Source organism: Saimiri boliviensis, chromosome 3 (genome assembly GCF_048565385.1).
Source record: "Saimiri boliviensis isolate mSaiBol1 chromosome 3, mSaiBol1.pri, whole genome shotgun sequence".
NCBI lineage: Eukaryota > Metazoa > Chordata > Mammalia > Primates > Cebidae > Saimiri > Saimiri boliviensis.
This window is the reverse complement of record NC_133451.1, coordinates 63,537,213-63,557,001: the sequence shown is the minus strand read 5'-3', so window position 1 is coordinate 63,557,001 and position 19,789 is coordinate 63,537,213. Positions and strand designations below refer to the sequence as shown.

Below are 19,789 nucleotides of genomic sequence, written 5' to 3'. Positions count from 1 at the left end.
AACCAAAACAGCATGGTACTGGTACAGAAACAGACACATATACCAATGGAACAGGTTAGGGATCCTAGAAATAAAGATGCACACCTACCTACAAACTGCTGATCTTCAATACAGTTAACAATAGCAAGCAATGAAGAAATAACTCTATTCAGTCAGTGGTGGTGTGATAGAAGACTACTAGTATGAAGAATATTGAAACTGGACTCCTTCTTCTTGCCATATACAAAAATTAATTGAAGATTGATTAAAGATTTGAATGTATTTATGAAAACTATAAAAACCCAGAAGAAAATTTAGAAAATATCATTCTGGGTAATCTGGATGTAGGCCTTGGAAAAGATTTTATGATGAAGTCTCTAAAAGCAATTGTAATGAAAACCAAAATGTTCAAGTGGGACCTAATTAAATTAAATAGTTTCTGCATAGGAAATGGAGAAAATATTTACAAACTATGCCTCTGACAAAGATCTGATATGCAGAATTATAAGGAACTTAAATCAGTGAGCAGAAAACAACCCTATTAAAAACTGGCAAAAGACATAAATAGACACTTTTCAAAATAAGACAATTAAAACAGTATTACCATAAAACTCAGCAATACCATTACTGAGTAGTTACCTAAAGGAATATACATTGTTCTACCAAGAAAATACTTGCACTTGTATGTTCATCATAGGATTATGCAAAATAGCAAAGGAATCAACCTAGATGCCTAATATGCTTTGGCTCTGTGTCTATATCCAAATCTCACCTTGAGTTGTAATAATCCCGTCAAGGGCAGGACCAGGTGGAGGTCATTGAATCATTGGGGTTGATTTCCCCGTGCTGTTCTCATGACAGTAAGTGAATTCTCACAAGACCTGATGGTTTTATGTGTCTGGCATTTCCCTTGCTAAAATTTGCTTTGTTCTCCCACTCTGTGAAGAAGCTGACTGCTTCTCCATTGCTTTTCACCATGATTGTAAGTTTCCTGGGGCCTTGCAAGCAATAGGGAACTGTAAGTCAATAAGCTTATTTTCTTCGTAAACTACCCAGTCTTAGGCAGTGCTTTATAGCCGTGTGAGAATGAACTAGTACAATAAATTGGTACTGAGGTAGTAGGGCACTACTACTAAACCTACCAGAAAATCTGGAAGTGACTTGGGAAGTGGGTAATGGGCAGAGTTTGGAACAGTTTGAAGGGGTCAGAAGATGACAGAAAAATGTGGGAAAGTTTGGAACATCCTAGAGACTTGGAGGGCTCAGAAGACTGGAAGATGTGGGAACATTCCAAAATTTCTAGAAAATTATTGAATGGTTTTGACCAAAATGCTGATAGTGATACGGACAATGAAGTCCAGGCTGCAGAGGTCTCAGATGGAGAAGAGGAACTCCTTGTGAACTGGAGTAAAAATCACTCTTGCTATGCTTTAGCAGAGAGACTGGCAGCATTTTGCCCCTGCCCCAGAGATTAGTGGAACCTTGAAATTTCTAAGGGGCAAAGCATTCAACAGAACGCAGAACATAAAAGTTTGAAAAATTCGCAGGCTGATGATGCAGAAAAGAAAAATCTATTTTCTGGGAAGAAATTCAACCTAGCTGCAGAATTTGCATAAGTAACAAGGAGCCAAATGCTAATCACCTAGACAATGTGGTAAAGGTCTCCAAGGCCTGTCATTAGCCCCTCCCATCACAGGCCTAGAAATCTAGGAGGAAACAATGATTTCATGGGCCAGACCCAGGGCCCCTCTGCTATGTGCAGCCTAGGGACTTGGTGACTTATGTCCCAGACCACCCAGCTGTGGCTAAAAGGGGACCAATGTACAGCTTGAGCCATGGATTCTGAAGGTGCCAGCCCCAAGCCTTAGCAGCTTCTGCATGGTGCTGAGATTGCAGGTACACAGAAGTCAATAATTGAGGTTTGGGAATCTCTGCCTAGATGTCAAAATATCTATGAAACACCTGGCTATCCAGGCAGGGGTGTGCTTCATGGGTGGAGCTCTCATGGAGAACTTCTGGTAGAGCAGTACAGAAGGGAAATGTGGGATTGGAGACCCCCCACCCAGCGTCCCTACTGGGGCATCACCTAGTGGAGCTGTGACAAGAGGCCACCATCCCCCAGGCCCCAAGATAGTAGATCCACTGAGAGCTTGTACTGTGCACTTGGAAAAGCTGTAAACACTCAACACCAGCTTTGAAAGCAGGTAGGAGAGGGGCTGTACTCTGCATAGCCACAGGGGTAGAGTTGTCCAAAGTTGTGGGAGCCTACCTGTTACATCAGCTTGACCTGGATGTGAGACAAAAGTCAAAGGAGATCATTTTGGAACTTTAAGGTTTAATGACTGCCCCACTGGATTTCATACTTGCATGGGGCCTCTAGCCTCTTTTGTTTTGACCATCTTTTCCCATTTGGAATGGAGGTATCTACCCAATGCTTATACCCCCATTGTATCTGGTACCTAACTGACTTTCAATTTTACAGGTTCATAAGTGGAAGGAACTCGCCTTATCTCAGATGAGACTTTGGACTTGGACTTTTGAGTTAATGCTGGAATAAATTAAGACTTTGGGAGACTGTTGGAAGAGCATAATTGTGTTTTGAAATGGAGGACATGAGATATGAAAGAGGCCAGGGGCAGGATGATATGGTTTGGCTCTGTCTTTCCACTCAAATCTCATCTTGAATTGTAATAATTCCTATATGTCATATGAGGGAACAGGTGGAGGTAACTGGACCATGGGGGCAATTTGATGATGTTCACATGATAGTGAGTTTTCACAAGATCTGATGGTTTTATAAGTGTCTGGCGTTTCCCCTGCTTGCACTCACTCCATCCTACCATCCTGTGAAGACAGTGCCTGCCTCTCTTTTTCCTTCTGCCATGATTGTAAGTTTCCTCAGGCTTCTCCAGCAATGAAGAACTCTGAGTCAGTCAAACTTCTTTCCTTTATAAATTATCTATTCTCACACAGTTCTTTATAGAAGAGTAAGAACTTATTAATACAATACCAATTAATGGTGGAACAGATAAAGAAAATGTGGCGTGTATACACTATGGAATACTGCACAACCATAAAGAAAAGGAAATTATATTTTCTGCGCCACATGAATGCAGCTGAAGTCCATTATTCTAAGCAAATCAACTTAAGAGCAGAAAACCAAATATCCTATTTTCTCACTTATGCATGGAAGATAAACTGAGTACACTTGGACACAAAGATGGGAGCAATAGACACCAGGGTATACTTGAGAGTGAAGGGTGGTCAGAGGATACAAGTCAAAAAAACTACCTATCAGGTAATATGCTCACTACTTGGGTGATTAAATTATTTTTATACAAAACCCTAGCAACACACAGATTACCCAGGAAACAAATCTGCACACATACCCCCTGGACCTAAAATAAAAGTATAAAAGTTAAAAATAATAAATAAATAAATAAATAAATAAATAAAGACATTATTGGCATCTTAGGACTTACATCTGTCATGTTATTTGTTCTTTCTGTATCTCATTTCTGTTCTGATTCTTCCTTTCCTTTGTTGTACCTAAATATTTGGAAGTTGTATTTTTATTTATTTATAGTACTTTTGAATAGGTTTTTTGTATAGTTTTCTCAGTGAGTGATTTAGGTAATGCCATAAATACACATAACTAACTCATCACAGACTAATGATGTCAATATTTTCTCACTTTAAGTGAAGTGTAGATATCTTACTTCAATTTAGGCCACTTTACTCTTTAAATATTTTCAACATAATGGTCCTAGGTGATCCTGTATATAAATTGAACAGCTAATCAGATAATGTAACTTTTGCTCCAACTGTAAAATATGAGTTAAGAAATATATTGGTTGAAAGATTAGCTATTATATTTACTTCTGTTTTTGCCCATTCTCTTTTTCTTTTTTATTTCTATAGTTTTCATCTTTCTAAAGTCATTTTCTTTCTGTTTGGAGAACTTCCTGAAGCTATTTTATAAGACAGTTCTGCTAGCAATTGATTATCTTAGTTTTCCTTTTTCTGAGAATGTCTGTTTTCCTTTCTTGGCTGAAAACAATTTTACTTTTTTGGGATTTGGAATTCGCAATATGTTACTTTCTGCACTTGAAAAACTATTGCAATACTTTCCTTTGGCCTTCATGGTTTTAGATGAGAAATTTGTTGTCATTTGAATTGGTGATATTTATTACGCAGTGTGTTGTATCACTGGCTTTTTACTAAGAGTTTTATGCATCTTTAATTTTTAGAAGTTTATTTATTTATTTATTTTTTTTTTAAATCTGATAAAATTATTTATTAAAATTTGAAGTAAATATTGTATTAAATAACAGAGTACTGAAGCTACTTGCATTTAAAAAGGAAACAAGACAGGGATGTCCACAACTACTAAGAGACTTAAGCAGCAGAGACTTTATGCAGTGTGTTAAGAAAATGAATAATTGATATTAACAAATACACTACTAGATCACAGAGGACTTGGGCTATTCTGGTTAAAACTTAAGTTAAATAGAGCAGTTGGGAAGAAAACCTTATTCTCAAAACTCTTTATGGATCAGTATGAATGGTGGGCTCTCCTAGAAGTTTATTTATAATGTTTCTTGACATAACTTTTTTCCCTTTTTGGAGTTCACATAGCTTCTTAGATATATAGGTTTATTTATTTCCACATTTATGGAAAGTTTTTGGTCACCAGTTCTCCAAATACTGTTTTAGTTCCTTACTCTTCCATCTATCGTTGTGTAACTCTAAGTATACAAATGTTAGGCCTTTCGTTACTGTCCCATGGATTCATAAGTTTCCTTTTTCTTTAGTCTATTTTCTCTGTGTTGTTAACATTTAGTAAGTTCCATCAATATATCTTTAAGTTTGCTGATTCTGTCCTCTTATCATTGGCATTAACTTATTCGGTCCATCTAGTGATCTATTTATTTCAATTATTTTATTTTTTTTATTGCATTTTAGGTTTTGGGGTACATGTGAAGAACATGCAAGATTGTTGCATAGGTACACAAATGGCAGTGTGGTTTGCTGTCTTCCGTCCCCTCACCTGTATCTGTCATTTCTCTCCATGCTATCTCTTCCCACCTCCCCACCCCCCCGTCCCTCCCCCATTTCCCCCCAACGGACCCCAGTGTGTAGTGCTCCCCTCCCTGTGTCCATGTGTTCTCATTGTTCAGCACCCGGCTATGAATGAGAATATACGGTGTTTGATTTTCTGCTCTTGTGTCAGTTTGCTGAGAATGATGGTTTCCAGGTTCATCCATGTCCCTACAAAGGACGTGAACTCATCATTTTTGATGGCTGCGTAATATTCCATGGTGTATATGTACCACATTTTCCCTATCCAGTCTATCATCGTTGGGCATTTGGGTTGGTTCCAGGTCTTCGCTAATGTAAACAGTGCTGCAATGAACATTCGTGTGCACGTGTCCTTGTAGTAGAATGATTTATAATCCTTTGGATATATACCCAGTAATGGGATTGCTGGGTCAAATGGGATTTCTATTTTTAGGTCATTGAGGAATCACCACACTGTCTTCCACAATGGTTGAATTAATTTACATTCCCACCAACAGTGTAAAAGTGTTCCTATTTCTCCACATCCTCTCCGACATCTGTTGTTTCCAGATTTTTTTATTGATCGCCATTCTAACTGGTGTGAGATGGTATCTCAATGTGGTTTTGATTTGCATTTCTCTGATGACCAGTGATGATGAGCATTTTTTCATATGTTTGTTGGCCTCCTGTATGTCTTCTTTTGTAAAGTATCTGTTCATATCCTTTGCCCATTTTTGAATGGGCTTGTTTGTTTTTTTCTTGTAGATCTGCTTTAGTTCTTTGTAAATTCTGGATATCAGCCCCTTGTCAGATGGGTAGACTGCAAAAATTTTTTCCCATTCTGTTGGTTGCCGATTCACTCATTGCAGATCTATAATTTCCATATATTTAACTTTACAAATACAACAAATTTCTTTTCTAGTTTTTCATTTGTTTTAAACTAATGTTTTTCAATTTTTAACTTTCGTGGGTACATAGTAGGTATATATATTTATGAGTTATATAAATTATTTTAATACAGGCATGAAATGCATAATAATCATATCATATAGTAAATGGGATTTTCATCTCCTCAAGAATTTATCCTTTATGATACAAACAATCCAATTACTCTTTCAGTTATTTAAAATTTAAAACTAAATTATTATTATTACTTATACTCAAAAATATTTTAATTATTGGAATGTCATTAGGTTTTTATATTGTTCAATAATAATTCCTTGTTATGAAAATATTTGTTCATTGAGCAAATGTTTAAAAGTGTGATGAAAATAAAAATCATTCAAATATTATTAATTAGTGGAAGAAACTATAAGCCTTTTGTTTTGTCTCACTTCTAAACTATGTGCAGTAAAGACTTTTTTTGTTTTTAAATAATTATAAATACATGCAAAATTATAACAACAACAGAATTGTTGTATATACACTTCAGCCAGTTATACCTGATGGTTATATTTTACATAATTAAAGTATACTATCAGAAGCCAGGAAATTGCAGTTAGTACAATGGGTGTATGTAGTTCTATGTCATCAGAAGCCAGGAAATTGACATTGTCACAAAGCATACATACAGTAGTATATATAGTTCTATGTTATTTTTATCACATGTAAATATTTGTATAACAACCACCACAATAAAAGTTATATATGTATATTTTTAAATTAAAATAATTCTGTATCATCTGCTTTATAACTATTTTCCATTTAACAATATACTGTATTGAGTACATTTTTCAATACAATTACTACCTGTCCTAAAATGGTAACATTTTTATGTCTGTCCTGTATTTCATTGTATAGGCATCTTTGTATGTTCATCTGGGATAATTTCTTTAAAATAGGTAAAATTAGGTGCTAAATGGCTATGGACTTATTTTTTTATTTTTCTTATTTTTTTATTTCTTTTAATTTTATTATCCTTTATGTTCTGGGATATATATGCAGAACATGCATATTTGTTACATAGGTAAATGTGTGCCAAGGTGGTTTGCTGCACCTGTCAACCTGTTACTTAGGTATTAAACCCTGCCTGAATTAGCTATTTGTACATTAGCTATTATGTCTTCCTCTCCTTGCCCTACCAACAGACCCTCATGTGTGTTGTTCTCCTCCCTGTGTCCATGTGTTCTCAGTGTTCAGCTCCCACTTATGAGTGAAAACATGCAGTGATTGTTTTTCTGTTCCTGTGTTTGCTGAGTGTGATCGATTATTTTTTTACCATAGTCACCTTGCTGTGTTATAAATAATTAATAAGACCTAGCATTTACTAACAATTATTTTGTACTCACTAACCATTATACTTCACTCACTAACCACCCAAAACCCTTTCTGGCTTCTGGTAACCATCCTTCTACTTTTTGTCTCCATTAGTTCAACTGTTTTAGTTTTTAACTTCCATAAGTAAATGAGAACATGTGAAGTGTGTCTTTCTGAACCTGGCTTATTTCACTTAACATGATGAACTACAGTTCCATCCATGTTGTTGCAAATGACTCAATCTTGTTCTTTTTTTATGGCTGAATACTACTCAATAGTGTATGTATACCAAATATTTCTTATTCATTCAGCTATTGATGGACTCAGGGTGCTTCCAGATATGGCTATTGAGTATAGTGTTAAAATAAACATTAGAAGGCAGAACTCTTCAATATACCAATTTCCTTTCTTTCGAGTGTATACTGAGCAGTGTGAGTGGAAGAATCATCATATGACAGCTCTTTTTTTTTTTTTTTTTTTTTGAGAAACCTCCAAACTGTTCTCCATTTGTACTATTTACATTCTTGCTGACAGGGTAGGAAAATTCCCTTTTCTCCACATCCTTGCCAGCATGTAGTACTGCCTGTCATTTGAATAAAAGTCATTTTAACTGGGTTGAGGTGATATCTAATTCTAGTTTTGATTTGCCTTTCTCTAATGATCAGTGATGCTGAGCATCTTTTCATATACCTGCCTGCCATTTGTGTGTCTTCCTTTGAGAAATGGCTGTTGAGATATTTTGCCTATTTTTAAATCAGATTATTAGAACTTTTCCTGTAGAGTTATTTGAGCTCCTTTTATATTCTGATTATTTATTTCTTGTTCAAATGTGTAGTTTGCAAATATTTTCTCCAGTTTTCTGAGATTTGTTACTGCTGCCTATTTAGTTCATTTGCTGAGGTCATGTTTTCCTGCACAGTCGTCACGCTTGTGGCTATTCATCAACATCTGGGCATTGAAGAGTTAGGTTTTTATTGTAGAATTCATAGTCTGGGCTTCTTTGTATCAGTCTTTTTTGGAAAGACTTTCCAAGTATGCAAGGGAATTGAGTGCTGTGATCTAAATATTTTGGGTCACTGCAGCCACACCTTCACTAGGGGCACCCCAATCCCACTAATATCATGTTTCTTGCAGACTTGTAGAGGTATTGCCTTGGTGGTCTTGAATAAGATCTGGAAAAATTGTCTAGATTACCAGGCAGAAACTTTTGTTCTCTTCCCTTACTTTGTAAGGTACAATATGATGTCCCCTTTCCTCCCTTGGGGAAGGGTGGTGCAAGCACTCCCTTAGTCATGTATGTCTCAGTATGTTATGTAACCTCCAAGTCCACTGGCTTTGAGGCTATCTCAGCACTGCCCTTTAAGTTTATTTACAGGTGAGCCTGTGGTGGTGAAGCTTGCTGAACTCAAGTTTCTACCACTGGGATGTATGATTCCCCTGTAGATAGGATTGCTCAATATGCTTACTTCATGGAGGGCTATCAGCTGAGTTCAATCTGGTTTTGCTTTCCACTGTGACAGGGCAGCATTGAGTCCAATGCAATGTCTCATAATTGCTGTGCTCTCCCTTTCCCAAATGCACAGAGTCTCACCATGCCAAATAGCTGCTATTAAGGGTTGGGTGAGGAGTGGCATTGACATTTCTAAGATTATCTTTTCTACTCTCTTCAGTGGCTGTTTAGTGATATGAAATTAAAACTAGGTACTGTGAATGCTCACCTGATTTTTGGTTCTTATGAGGTACTTTTTCTGTGTAGGTAGTTGGAAAATTTGATATTTCTTTGGAGGTGTGAGGGATAATTGGTAGAGGTTTCTATTTGGCCATCTTGATCTACCCTCCAAGACATTTTTAAATTGAATGTTGAAGCTCTTTTATGAGCGCTACTTTAAATCTTTGTCACATAAATTAATATTTGATTCATCTCAGTTTTGTTTTTCTTGCTGATTTGATTTCTGGAGCTGCTGGGCATACTGTTCTGTCCCTGCTGATGCCACATAAAGGGTATAAGGTGCTTTCTTGGACCTCCTGCTCTTGTTGGCTGACATTTTGAAAGTTGGAGAGAAGCCTTGGCGCCTTGGAGTAACAGAGGTTCTTTGACATTGTCACTGTGAGTAGGTGGGACTGCCCATGAAGTCCCATTTGTATTGCAGGAGTTTGAATGGTCCTGTGCTTCACTGACACTACTGGCAGTGAATAAGTTCACCTACAGGGACCCCGGGTGTAAAGCAGAGTTTGGAATTCTCCACTATGTCTCTGTTGGCCTTCTTCTTTCCTAATCTTTTGACCAGGGAGAGCAGATTTTTCTAGGTTTTTTTGTTTGTTTCCCATATGCCTGTAAATGGTTCCCCGTCACAGTCTGCTGCCCAGTCCAAGAGTTATAAGATATAAAAAGGAAACCTAGGAGGAACTCACCACATTGGCATTACTCAGCTCTTTATCCAGCATGCTTTTAGAATTCTTGTATCATGGTCTGTTGAATAATTTCCAGAGCTTCAGTGATATTAACTGTAGAGAAACAGAAAATAGTGAGTCTATACCTTCTAGTTGCTGAACTGGATGCCCCGAAAACTTATTTTAATGCCTTTTAACATCTTTTCTTTGCCTCCTTTTTCTTTCTATATACTTTTATCAGCACCTAATATTTAACTGGGTATTTAACTGGCAGAAGTGAAAACTTTTATTTTTTCCCACGATTTTGTTATTTTCAATTTGCTGGTATTCTCCTTAGTCAAAGGGTCATTTTCTTGATAACGTATGTTCTAGGACTTGAAGTTCTTCCAAAAGACACAGTGGTCTATTTGTGGTTCACAGTGTAAAGGGGCCAGAAACCAAAATCTTTGTTTCAAACCTCTATAACTCAATGGTTCTAATCTCAAAAATACATTGCTGTATTGAAAATCACTTTGATTCTATATTTTAGCTGCTAATAGATGGGCTTTCCTGGCCCAAAATTTCCAGTTGAAAAAGTACTCTGCTATTTTATATGCTTATAGGTTAATTTTATCCTAAATACAACGTCTTTCATTTTATGTTTTTCCCCTACCTCCCACCCCTGACTACAGATTATTTATGTGGCTCGTAATGCCAAGGATGTTTCGGTCTCATATTACCATTTCGACTTAATGAATAATTTACAACCTTTTCCTGGTACCTGGGAAGAATATCTGGAGAAATTTATAACTGGAAAAGGTACATAGATTTTATCTTAAAATTAATAAGTAATTTTTAAATTTTAATAATTCTATTAACAATAACTTTTATGACTTTCAAAATACTTATTTTTCCAACTCAGTAAAAAGTATGTTCAAATACTATCTAAAACATTAAATCTAATGCATCTAATAGTTTACTATGACATTCAATTTATAAAACTAGTGTTAATCATTGTTACACAAAAGTATCCTACAATCTGTTCTCTGTCGCTAGATATCCATTCTCAGTCCCTGATCACAATAGACATTGTTTAACTTGCTTAAGTAATTAGTTAGATATGTTAATGCATATGTTATATTTATAGTACTTAGATAAATAGTTGATATAAGTACTTTGTAAGATAATAGTTTTCTTCTTTGTGAAGCTAAGTATAACTTTTTGCAGGTCAGTATATTTTTGTCTGAAATGTTTTCTTCATACTTGACATTATAAAATATCTGATGCTAATATATCCATAAATAGCTAATTTTACTTTTTAAAATTGGCCTCATAATCTGTTTCTTTGATTACTAAATTCCACAAACATTTTCACAATTTTACTTAACATTCAGAAAGAAATATTTAATTTGATGAATGTTTATGAAAATAGACTTTTATCTTGTTTTAGTGAGCTATGGTTCCTGGTTTACTCATGTTAAAAACTGGTGGAAGATAAAGGAAGAACACCCAATACTTTTCTTGCACTATGAAGATATGAAAGAGGTAAAATAGTAAATATGGATTCTGGATAATTTCCCTACCACCTCATGCTATAGAAGGATTAATATTTGCTTTTAAACTTAGTCAGCGGAGTCCAAAATGATGATTGCTTTGCCTATCCACCATGTGTTTTTAACCCACATCTTGCTATGATAATTAATGACTTTCTAAATGTGAAATTAATGGTTTGTTTTTATCCCTCTTGTCTCTTAGCCACTGTGTTATGTTACACCACTCTTTCCTCTGCAATTACTTCCTACATTCACCAGGATATCACCTGCTAATTGTTATCTTCTAGCTATCTCACTGATTTTAAAAGTCTATTCATTAATATTTTAAAATTGTTATTTAGAAATTGTTTGCTATATTTGGGCTATCCCTTTTACACTTACTGTTTCATAACTATTATGTGCAATTGTCTTTTATCTGTGCCTCCATTTTTACTTCTACCTCGATTTTCTAGCTCATGCTTGTATTAAATTTAACATGCTCAACACTAATTTTATTTCTCTCCAACACGTAATCTTTTTATTATTTTATTCTTTCTCAACAATAAAAGTTGTTCTTGCCATCTTTATTTCCTATATTTTGCATATCCAATTGGTTCAGATAGTCTATCTATTGTGTCTTTCAAATTATTCTCTCTTCTTCTTGACTACCTCACTCTTAGTGCAGAAACTTGTAATCATCTATTTAGTATAAAGCTGTATTAATTAAATACAACTACAAAGTTTCATGCCACCATTATGGAACTCTTCTACTTACATTGGCCAAATTCACACACACACACACACACACACACACACACACACACACGGAAAACATGTGGAAACTAGCTCCTTTAATTATGAAAGCCTAAACATACAAATTAGAATGCTTTCAGATCTACAATAAAAATTACCGCATTTGTCTTCTTTGAAACTACATCCCAGCACTTAATACTGTGCATACCACATAAACAGGGGTTCAAGGTTACTTGCATGGATCATTGATTGCTTCAATGAATAAATGAGTGAGTTTTAATATCCAAAACTTTAATGACATTAATCTTACTTTGCATAATACAGAAATTTGGCCCCACATGAAATATTTCTTGCTCTAGCTAATTTTGAGAAACTCTCAGGGTGTTTCTTGTATTTTATCACAAAGAATCCTCTGAGTTTTAATTCACTGCTGCAGTTTCATTCTCCATCACAGTTGTCCACATCCCATAAAGAATCTGTGATCTATGTCTTATCATTGTCCCTTTATACAGAGTTTGGGATTATTCATGTTAATTTGCTCATATCACACAGCTGCAAAACCTAGCATGGTCCATGAAACTACTGTAAAAAGTAATATGTCTCTTGAGAACTTGTTTAGCCAGAGATAAGTTATAAATTATTAATAAGAGAGAAAATTGTTCCTGCTCTCTAACAAATACCTCTCTTCATGTTTTTGGATGGCAGAGCAACACTTAAAAGCTTCAAGAAAAGAACAATTTTAGTGTCTGATAAAGTCCCTTTTCTCCATAAGGCTAAGAATACATTTCCTCTGCTTGGCTGCTATTCAAATTCCAAAACAACCATTATACTCTTTCCCATATAACATTTGAGACCATTTTTGTCCTTATTTAGCTAAGATGCTTTCAAATAAACTTACTCATTTTGATTTATAGTCTAACCCAGTTACCTTTTTAAGCATATTCATATATTTTCAACGTTCTTCAAACTTGTAATGTACATTGCACTTAGCAGGCAATATTTTTTTTTCTGTCATACAATCATTTGAAGATAGTGTTATAGATAAGTTTAAAGAAACAACAATACCAGAAGAAAATTATGGAATAGACATCAATAACGAAATTTGAAAAAAAGTTCAGTAATTTACATGTTTATGAATATCTACATAAATTCCTGATAAGTGAGGTAAAAGAATAATACATCAGAGGAAGATTCAGCCAGAGCCAGGACTCTGCTTTAAGTATATTGGTGTATAGACTAACACAGTGGTTCCCAGCTTTTTTAGCACCAGGGACTGGTTTTGTGGAAGACAATTTTTCCCTGAACAGGATGCAAGGGGGCTGTAGATGCGTGATTTGGGGATTAAACTGTCTTACCTCAGATCATCAGGCATTAGTTAGAGTCTCATAAGGAGTGTGCAACCTAGATCCCTCACATATTCAGTTCACAATGAGTTCAGGCTCCTTTGAGAATCTAATGCCACCACTGATGTAACAGGAGGCGGAGCTTAGGCAGTAGTGCTTGCTCCTCCACCATTCGCATCCTCCTGTGCGGCCCAGTACCTAACAGGCCACTGACTGGCACTAGTCTGTGGCCAGTGGGTTGTGGACTCCTGGACTAATATCATTAATACTTTAGCATTAGCCAAATTATTTTACAAATATTTTTGATCCCCCCCAAAAAATGCCCTCTATTTTCCTGTCCATCTATGTGATTTTATAATACAATTACATATTTTCTTTTGGGCTTATCTCCACTATCATCATATCTGCTCTTTTTCTCATTCTAACCATGGACACACCCTAAGTTGTTATCTCATTCTTCTGTCAGAGAGGACGGACACAGAAAATATAACAGATCTTCTTGATTTTTAATATTTTATAATTAGTTTATTTAAAAATTGAGAAAAATAAACCCAAACAAATATGGATTTCCTATACTGTTTGGAGTCAACATTTATAAAAACAGATCATAAATGTTTTTAGTTTTATAAATATTTACATTGTGCTAATTTCTTGTTTATTGCCTTGGGCATGACTTTTTACCCACTGATAGAATCCAAAGGAGGAAATCAAGAAGATCATGAAATTTCTAGAGAAGAACCTGAATGATGAGATCTTGGATAGGATCATCCATCACACTTCATTTGAAGTGATGAAGGACAATCCTTTGGTGAATTATACACATCTACCAACTATGGTGATGGATCACAGCAAATCCCCTTTTATGCGTAAAGGTAAATACTTTCCTGGGTTTAAATTCTCTTTTTCACTTCTTATGAATTATCGTGAGCTAAGGATTAGTTCTGTGATCTCTACTAAGTTACTTACCCTATTTAAACTTTACACTAAATACCTACCACCAAAAGTTGCTGAGATTCAAAATTATTAAATGAAACAATGCATGTAAAGCTATTACTAGAATACCTTGAACATTTGATAAATATTTATTTTCCTATTCCTTACTGTGCTAAATGAGAGTGGTTTTGGCAATTTTGATGTGAGCAATTCCAAATTTGCCATTCTTACTCCCTCAAATCTTTGTCTAAATTGGCATAGATAAGCTTCCTTTCCCTCCTCAGTGAAATATTAATTTCATTTAGTACAGTATCATAGTCTTTAAAGTCCCTATATCACATAAAAAACCATGGGAATTGCATTAAAAATAATTCACCAAATGGAGAAACTCTATTTTAACCTTAAGATTTTTTTCTCCCTCTACAAATACTGTAACTATAGGTAACATGGAGTCCAAATTTCACTTAGAAGGATATGGTATTTGCTGCTGAAATACGTTATTTTTATTTAAGCAGTCTTTTTACCATGGCTTATCACACATAATATATGTCAAAATGTGTTAATGATAACAATACATTTTACAAATTATTAACAAATAAATTTAAGAATGTATCCACCTAATAATGCCACCTTTTGTTTTCAATATCTTTTATTGAATTGGAAGGAGAGGAATAGAATTTCAATTTATATATTAGGATGTAAGCACAACCTTAGAAATGTATTGCGCATATGAACTTACAAAACAAAACCACTGATTTTCAGTAATATGATTAAATTTTCTGAAAAGTTGTTTATTAACATTAAAATAGCAGATAGCCCTAGTGTTTTCAAATTATGCTCTTTATTTTTCAAAAACACTACATTTAGCCTATTAAAAATAACTGCTAGAGTAAGAAAGCAGGTACATTTTTCATCATAAATTATACACATTCTAAGTTTGAGCAAAGAAGACTAAAGACTGATGTGTGTGTGTGTGTGTATATATATATATTCTGTATGCTTATACACAGATGTAAATGTATGTGTATGTACAGTCATTCCTTGTTATACGTGGGGTATTGGTTCCAGGAACTCTGCTTCTGAATATACCAGAAGCTCCCTATATGAAAAGTTGGGACTCCAAACATGTTGGTGGGTTTCTCATCATGCAAATACTGTATTTTTTAATACTTTTAGTTAAAAATATGTCTGTGTATAAGTGTACCTGGCCAGTGCAAATCTGTGTTGTTCAAGGGTCAATTGCATTCATATACATACATATTATTTTTCCTGGTAGAAGAATTAGAAAATAAAATTTTATTAAACGTGACTAATTCTCACTGTTCTAGATACCTGGATGTAATTTCCCAGAAATTTTATCTCAAATCATATGAAAATTGATGCCATTTCATGACATCTAATTATGGTGTAGGCATAAAGAAGACGAGCTCAGTATCTGGGTTCTATGGCATCTCCAACTTCAACAGAAAAAAAGCACATGCTATTCTAATATTGAAGGCAGTATTTGTATCCCCTCTGCAGGTGGTTAAGACCATACTTTTGTGGTCAGATTGATCTGAGGTTTATGCAGGCTATGCCATTCCCTGAACCTATGACCTGGAATACATTAATTAACCAGAGCCAAAGCTCTGATTACATCACTGGCAAAATAGAGAATATAATAACATCTATGGCACAAGATTCTGTGGAGTATTATGGCAAATAATATGTAAGCATTAAGGATATTTTCTGACAATAAATAATGCATACAAAGGTAAAAACTGTTATTAGTCTAAATAGTTCAAGATTCCCTCCCGGCTTCCTTCCTTCCTGCCTTCCTTTACTGGTGTATCCAGTAAATATTTAGACTACTCATTCATTTATTAATATACATTAAAAAAAAACTACAGCTGGGTGAGGTGGCTCATTCCTGTAATCCCAACACTTCTGGAAGCCGAGGCAGGTGAATCACGAGGTCAGGAGTTCGAAACCAGTCTGTCCAATATAGTGAAACCCTACCTCTACTAAACATACAAAAATTAGCCGGCCGTTGTGGTGCACACCTATAGTCCCAGTTACTCAGGAGGCTGAGGTAGAAGAATCATTTGAACTCGGGAGGTGGAGGTTGCAGTGAGCTGAGATTGCACCACTGTACTCCAGCCTAGGCAATAGAACAAGACTTCATCTCAAAAAAAAAAAAAAAAAAAAAAAAAAAAGAAGAAGAAGAAAGAAAGAAAGAAAAGAAAAAAAAAAAAAAAACAAAAAGAAAGGGAAAACAATACTTCATGAATACCTATACCCAGCATACTTTCTATAAAAGATTCAAAGGTAAATGAAACATATATTTGCCTCAAGAAGCTCACAATGTAGTAGGTCATATGCCAAAAGAAGTGAAGTATGAACAATTACGCCAGGCACACTGAGTCTTGAAAGATACCATGTTAGATAAATCAATGTATTAGCCATACAATACTAGCATTATGCGGGTGGGTTAGATAATGTCCAATGTTTATTCATATATCTTAAATTACAACAAACAGAAAAACCTGGGCTTTGGCCAGCATTTATCAAAAGTTTTCTTGTGAAGCAAATGTGTTTGTGTATATTATAGAATTTAAGTGCAGATCAGGTCACTGGAATATTTTCTATATAACTTTTAATTCTTAAACCTGCATTCTCCTCTGTTTTTAATGACAACGTTATGGATGCATTAGCCCCAGTATGTTGATGTTGAACCCTTATGTACATTCCAGAGCTATTGACATCTGGTAAACATAGAACAAAGTGTAATAACTAAGGAAACAACCATATCTATAGGAATGTTTTTTTCTTTTAAAAGACTTGAAAGCTTTATCAAACCATTGTGGATTAATGTAGCTTGTAATTTAATATGATATACTACTATTTCATAAAATAGTAAGGTGTTTTTCCCTAAAAATATTAGCAGCGTGTTAAAATTGTTCAGTTCTCAAATACTTATTTATAAATACACAAGTATGAGAGATTAAATTTAAATTTATATCCTCAAAGTTTCAATTTAAAAAGCATGGTTCAGGGATGTTATTTATTTGATATTAATGTTATTATTCCCACCTAAATTGCAAATAAAGAACAAGTCTAATGAATTTAGGGAAAGCAAGTATCATCTTTATCATAGCATTCTTATTTATAAATTCTAGGAAATGATATTTATTAACTTTTTATTTTACAGTTTTGTTGTTCTGATGACCAATTTTTTGTATGGTTTCCAAAAGTTACTTTATGAAATAAAATATGCTCTGACTATTGATCCAAGTACTCGGTGATAATCTCATGAACCAGGACTATTAGAAACAGTAAAATTATCATTATTGGGAAATTATTGTGAAGCCCAGGAATTTAAACAAGAAAATTAGTCTTTTTTCTCAGAATGCCTCTTCAAATGTCAGACTCTATTTAGTCATAAACCTCCTTTCCAGATGGAAACATTTATTCAATTTTTAAAAGACTTAAGAATTTAAAGGTTAAAATAATTTAAAGTTTGTTTTAATTCATTCAAATAAAAGGAAAGTCTTCCTTGAGGCCTTTTAAACTTTTCCTTTGGTATATACTGTTTTTATTCCTATGGAAATAATTTATTCGTTTCTATGTTTTCTTATTTGTCTTTAGGGATCATTGGTGACTGGAGGAATTACTTCACAGTGGCCCAAAATGAGAAATTTGATGCCATTTATAAGACAGAAATGTCTGAAACTGCACTTCGATTCCGCACAGAGATTTCAAGTGCCTAAATCATAAATCTGAAGAAAGAAGAGATTGTCTACAGTTGATTGAAATGAGGGCAGTTAATAATGGATTTGGGCAATCAAATGAATTTATAAAGGAATAATATGCTTTTAAAACATTGATTTTTTGCAGTGTTATTAATCACATCCCAATTTTGTTTCTTTGATTCTGAGGTTCCAAATTCTCGAAGGCTGAAGTTGATTATTATCTTTTTGTATCAAAGAAATAATGTAACAAGCTCTTCCTGCCTTTTCCTACACTAGAATTGATAAGGAAGAAGGGATTTATTTTACTTAATCTCTCATATATTAGGATTTAGAATTAAGTTCTCCTCCCTAGTACCATGGTCCAAGAAATGCTGTTTTCATAATGACACTATATTTTCTAACCCTGCCCCAATTTCCCTTTGATGAAAATTTGACCCAGGACACTGTGTTCCAGGGCTGTCTACTGAGTTTCAAGTTGTTCTCTGAGTCATAGCTCATCTTGCAGTGCCTGTATTTGGATAACATACTTCATGTCCCAGATCATGTTGTTCAGATTTTGGAAGTATTTTTTCTATATCATATCCAATGTCAAAATCTCCCAATGGCAAACACCTACAATAGTCTCTGTAGAGTTCTTCCCTGGGAACTGCAGCTCTGTTCTGAGAGCTGGTCCTGAGGGCTGTGACCTGCTTCCTATAGGGTGTCCTCTTTTTCCCAGACCCGTTTGATCTTCAGAGAATCACCTACTGCTTTGTTCTTGTCACCATTTGTGAACTTTAGTTACTTAATCTTATATTTAAATATATTTGGATACTTTAATAGCACCTTCAATACCTTAGACATGATCATAGCCTTTGCTGAAAATTTCCCAACCTGATGCCCAGTGAAGATTCTCTAGGCTGAGTCTCCACTCTGCCCTTCTGATCCAATGTTCCTTATTATTACATGTTTATGTCTATTTGTTTGATCTATGTTTTCTTGGAACATTTATTTATCAACTCTAGATTTCCATTAGAAGTCGTCATTTATATCTTTATGTGCAGCAAAGTCTTTTTCCTGAGGTCAGATCACCTGTGCCAAGACATATGGCAAGTCATGGTTCTCAAACTGAAGCTAGAGTACCCTGGCCCCTTCCTTGTTCTGAAAGGGGTGGGAGTAGTGGTTTCTGACACACTGTTAGACTTTCTGAGCCACAACTGAGGTAGCTATGGTTTATGATATTTTAACTTCACAGGTGAATCTCTGCTGTCAGCCAGGAATATCTAAAACAGCTCCTTAATCTGTAACTTTTTTCTAACCCCTGTAAAGGATTAGTCTAATGTTAACTGTAAACCCTCCAGAAGTAGTAAACCTATTATTCTGGAGATAGTTGCTTCTATAGATTTATTATAATATGTGTTATAAAGTATTTTAGTGTATGTAATTTGTTTTTATGTTCCACAGAAACATATTTCATAGGAGTTAGTCTTGACTGTCTGGAGGTATTATGAACTAGTTTCAGCTTTCTCCAATACTCTTGTCCACAAGAAGTAAACTAAAATAAATCATGTATCTATTTGCTCTATTATATTTGTTAATTAATAAATTAATGTGGCCTGAATATATATGGATTTTTGATACTATGGTTTATTATTGGGGACAAACACCTCTAAACTATCCTCTAATCTGTGTAATAGATTAGCTACACGAACTTTCTTCAGTAGCAAAATAAAATAATTTCCCCTTTTCTAGTTTTACTTTGTAGAAATAAGTCTCTATAATTCTACTGTATTCAACAAAAACTTAGTAAATTTAAATTATGCCTCGAGTATGTTTCATAACAGGTATATTA

General features: G+C 34.7%; 1 protein-coding gene across 4 annotated transcripts in view; it reads left to right on the top strand.

Moving 5' to 3' along the window:
* SULT1B1 (sulfotransferase family 1B member 1) overlaps positions 1 to 19,558 on the top strand; it is a 38,396-nt gene extending 18,838 nt beyond the window's left edge. For all 4 annotated transcript variants that reach the window (XM_074396226.1, XM_074396224.1, XM_039468253.2 and 1 more), the window contains 4 exons: positions 10,359 to 10,485; positions 11,117 to 11,211; positions 13,986 to 14,166; positions 17,855 to 19,558. In XM_074396226.1, coding sequence (XP_074252327.1) covers positions 10,359 to 10,485; positions 11,117 to 11,211; positions 13,986 to 14,166; positions 17,855 to 17,976 — 525 coding nt within the window. In that variant the 3' untranslated portion in view covers positions 17,977 to 19,558. The remainder of the gene's footprint in view (positions 1 to 10,358; positions 10,486 to 11,116; positions 11,212 to 13,985; positions 14,167 to 17,854) is intronic.
* The last annotated feature ends 231 nt before the right edge of the window (positions 19,559 to 19,789 follow it).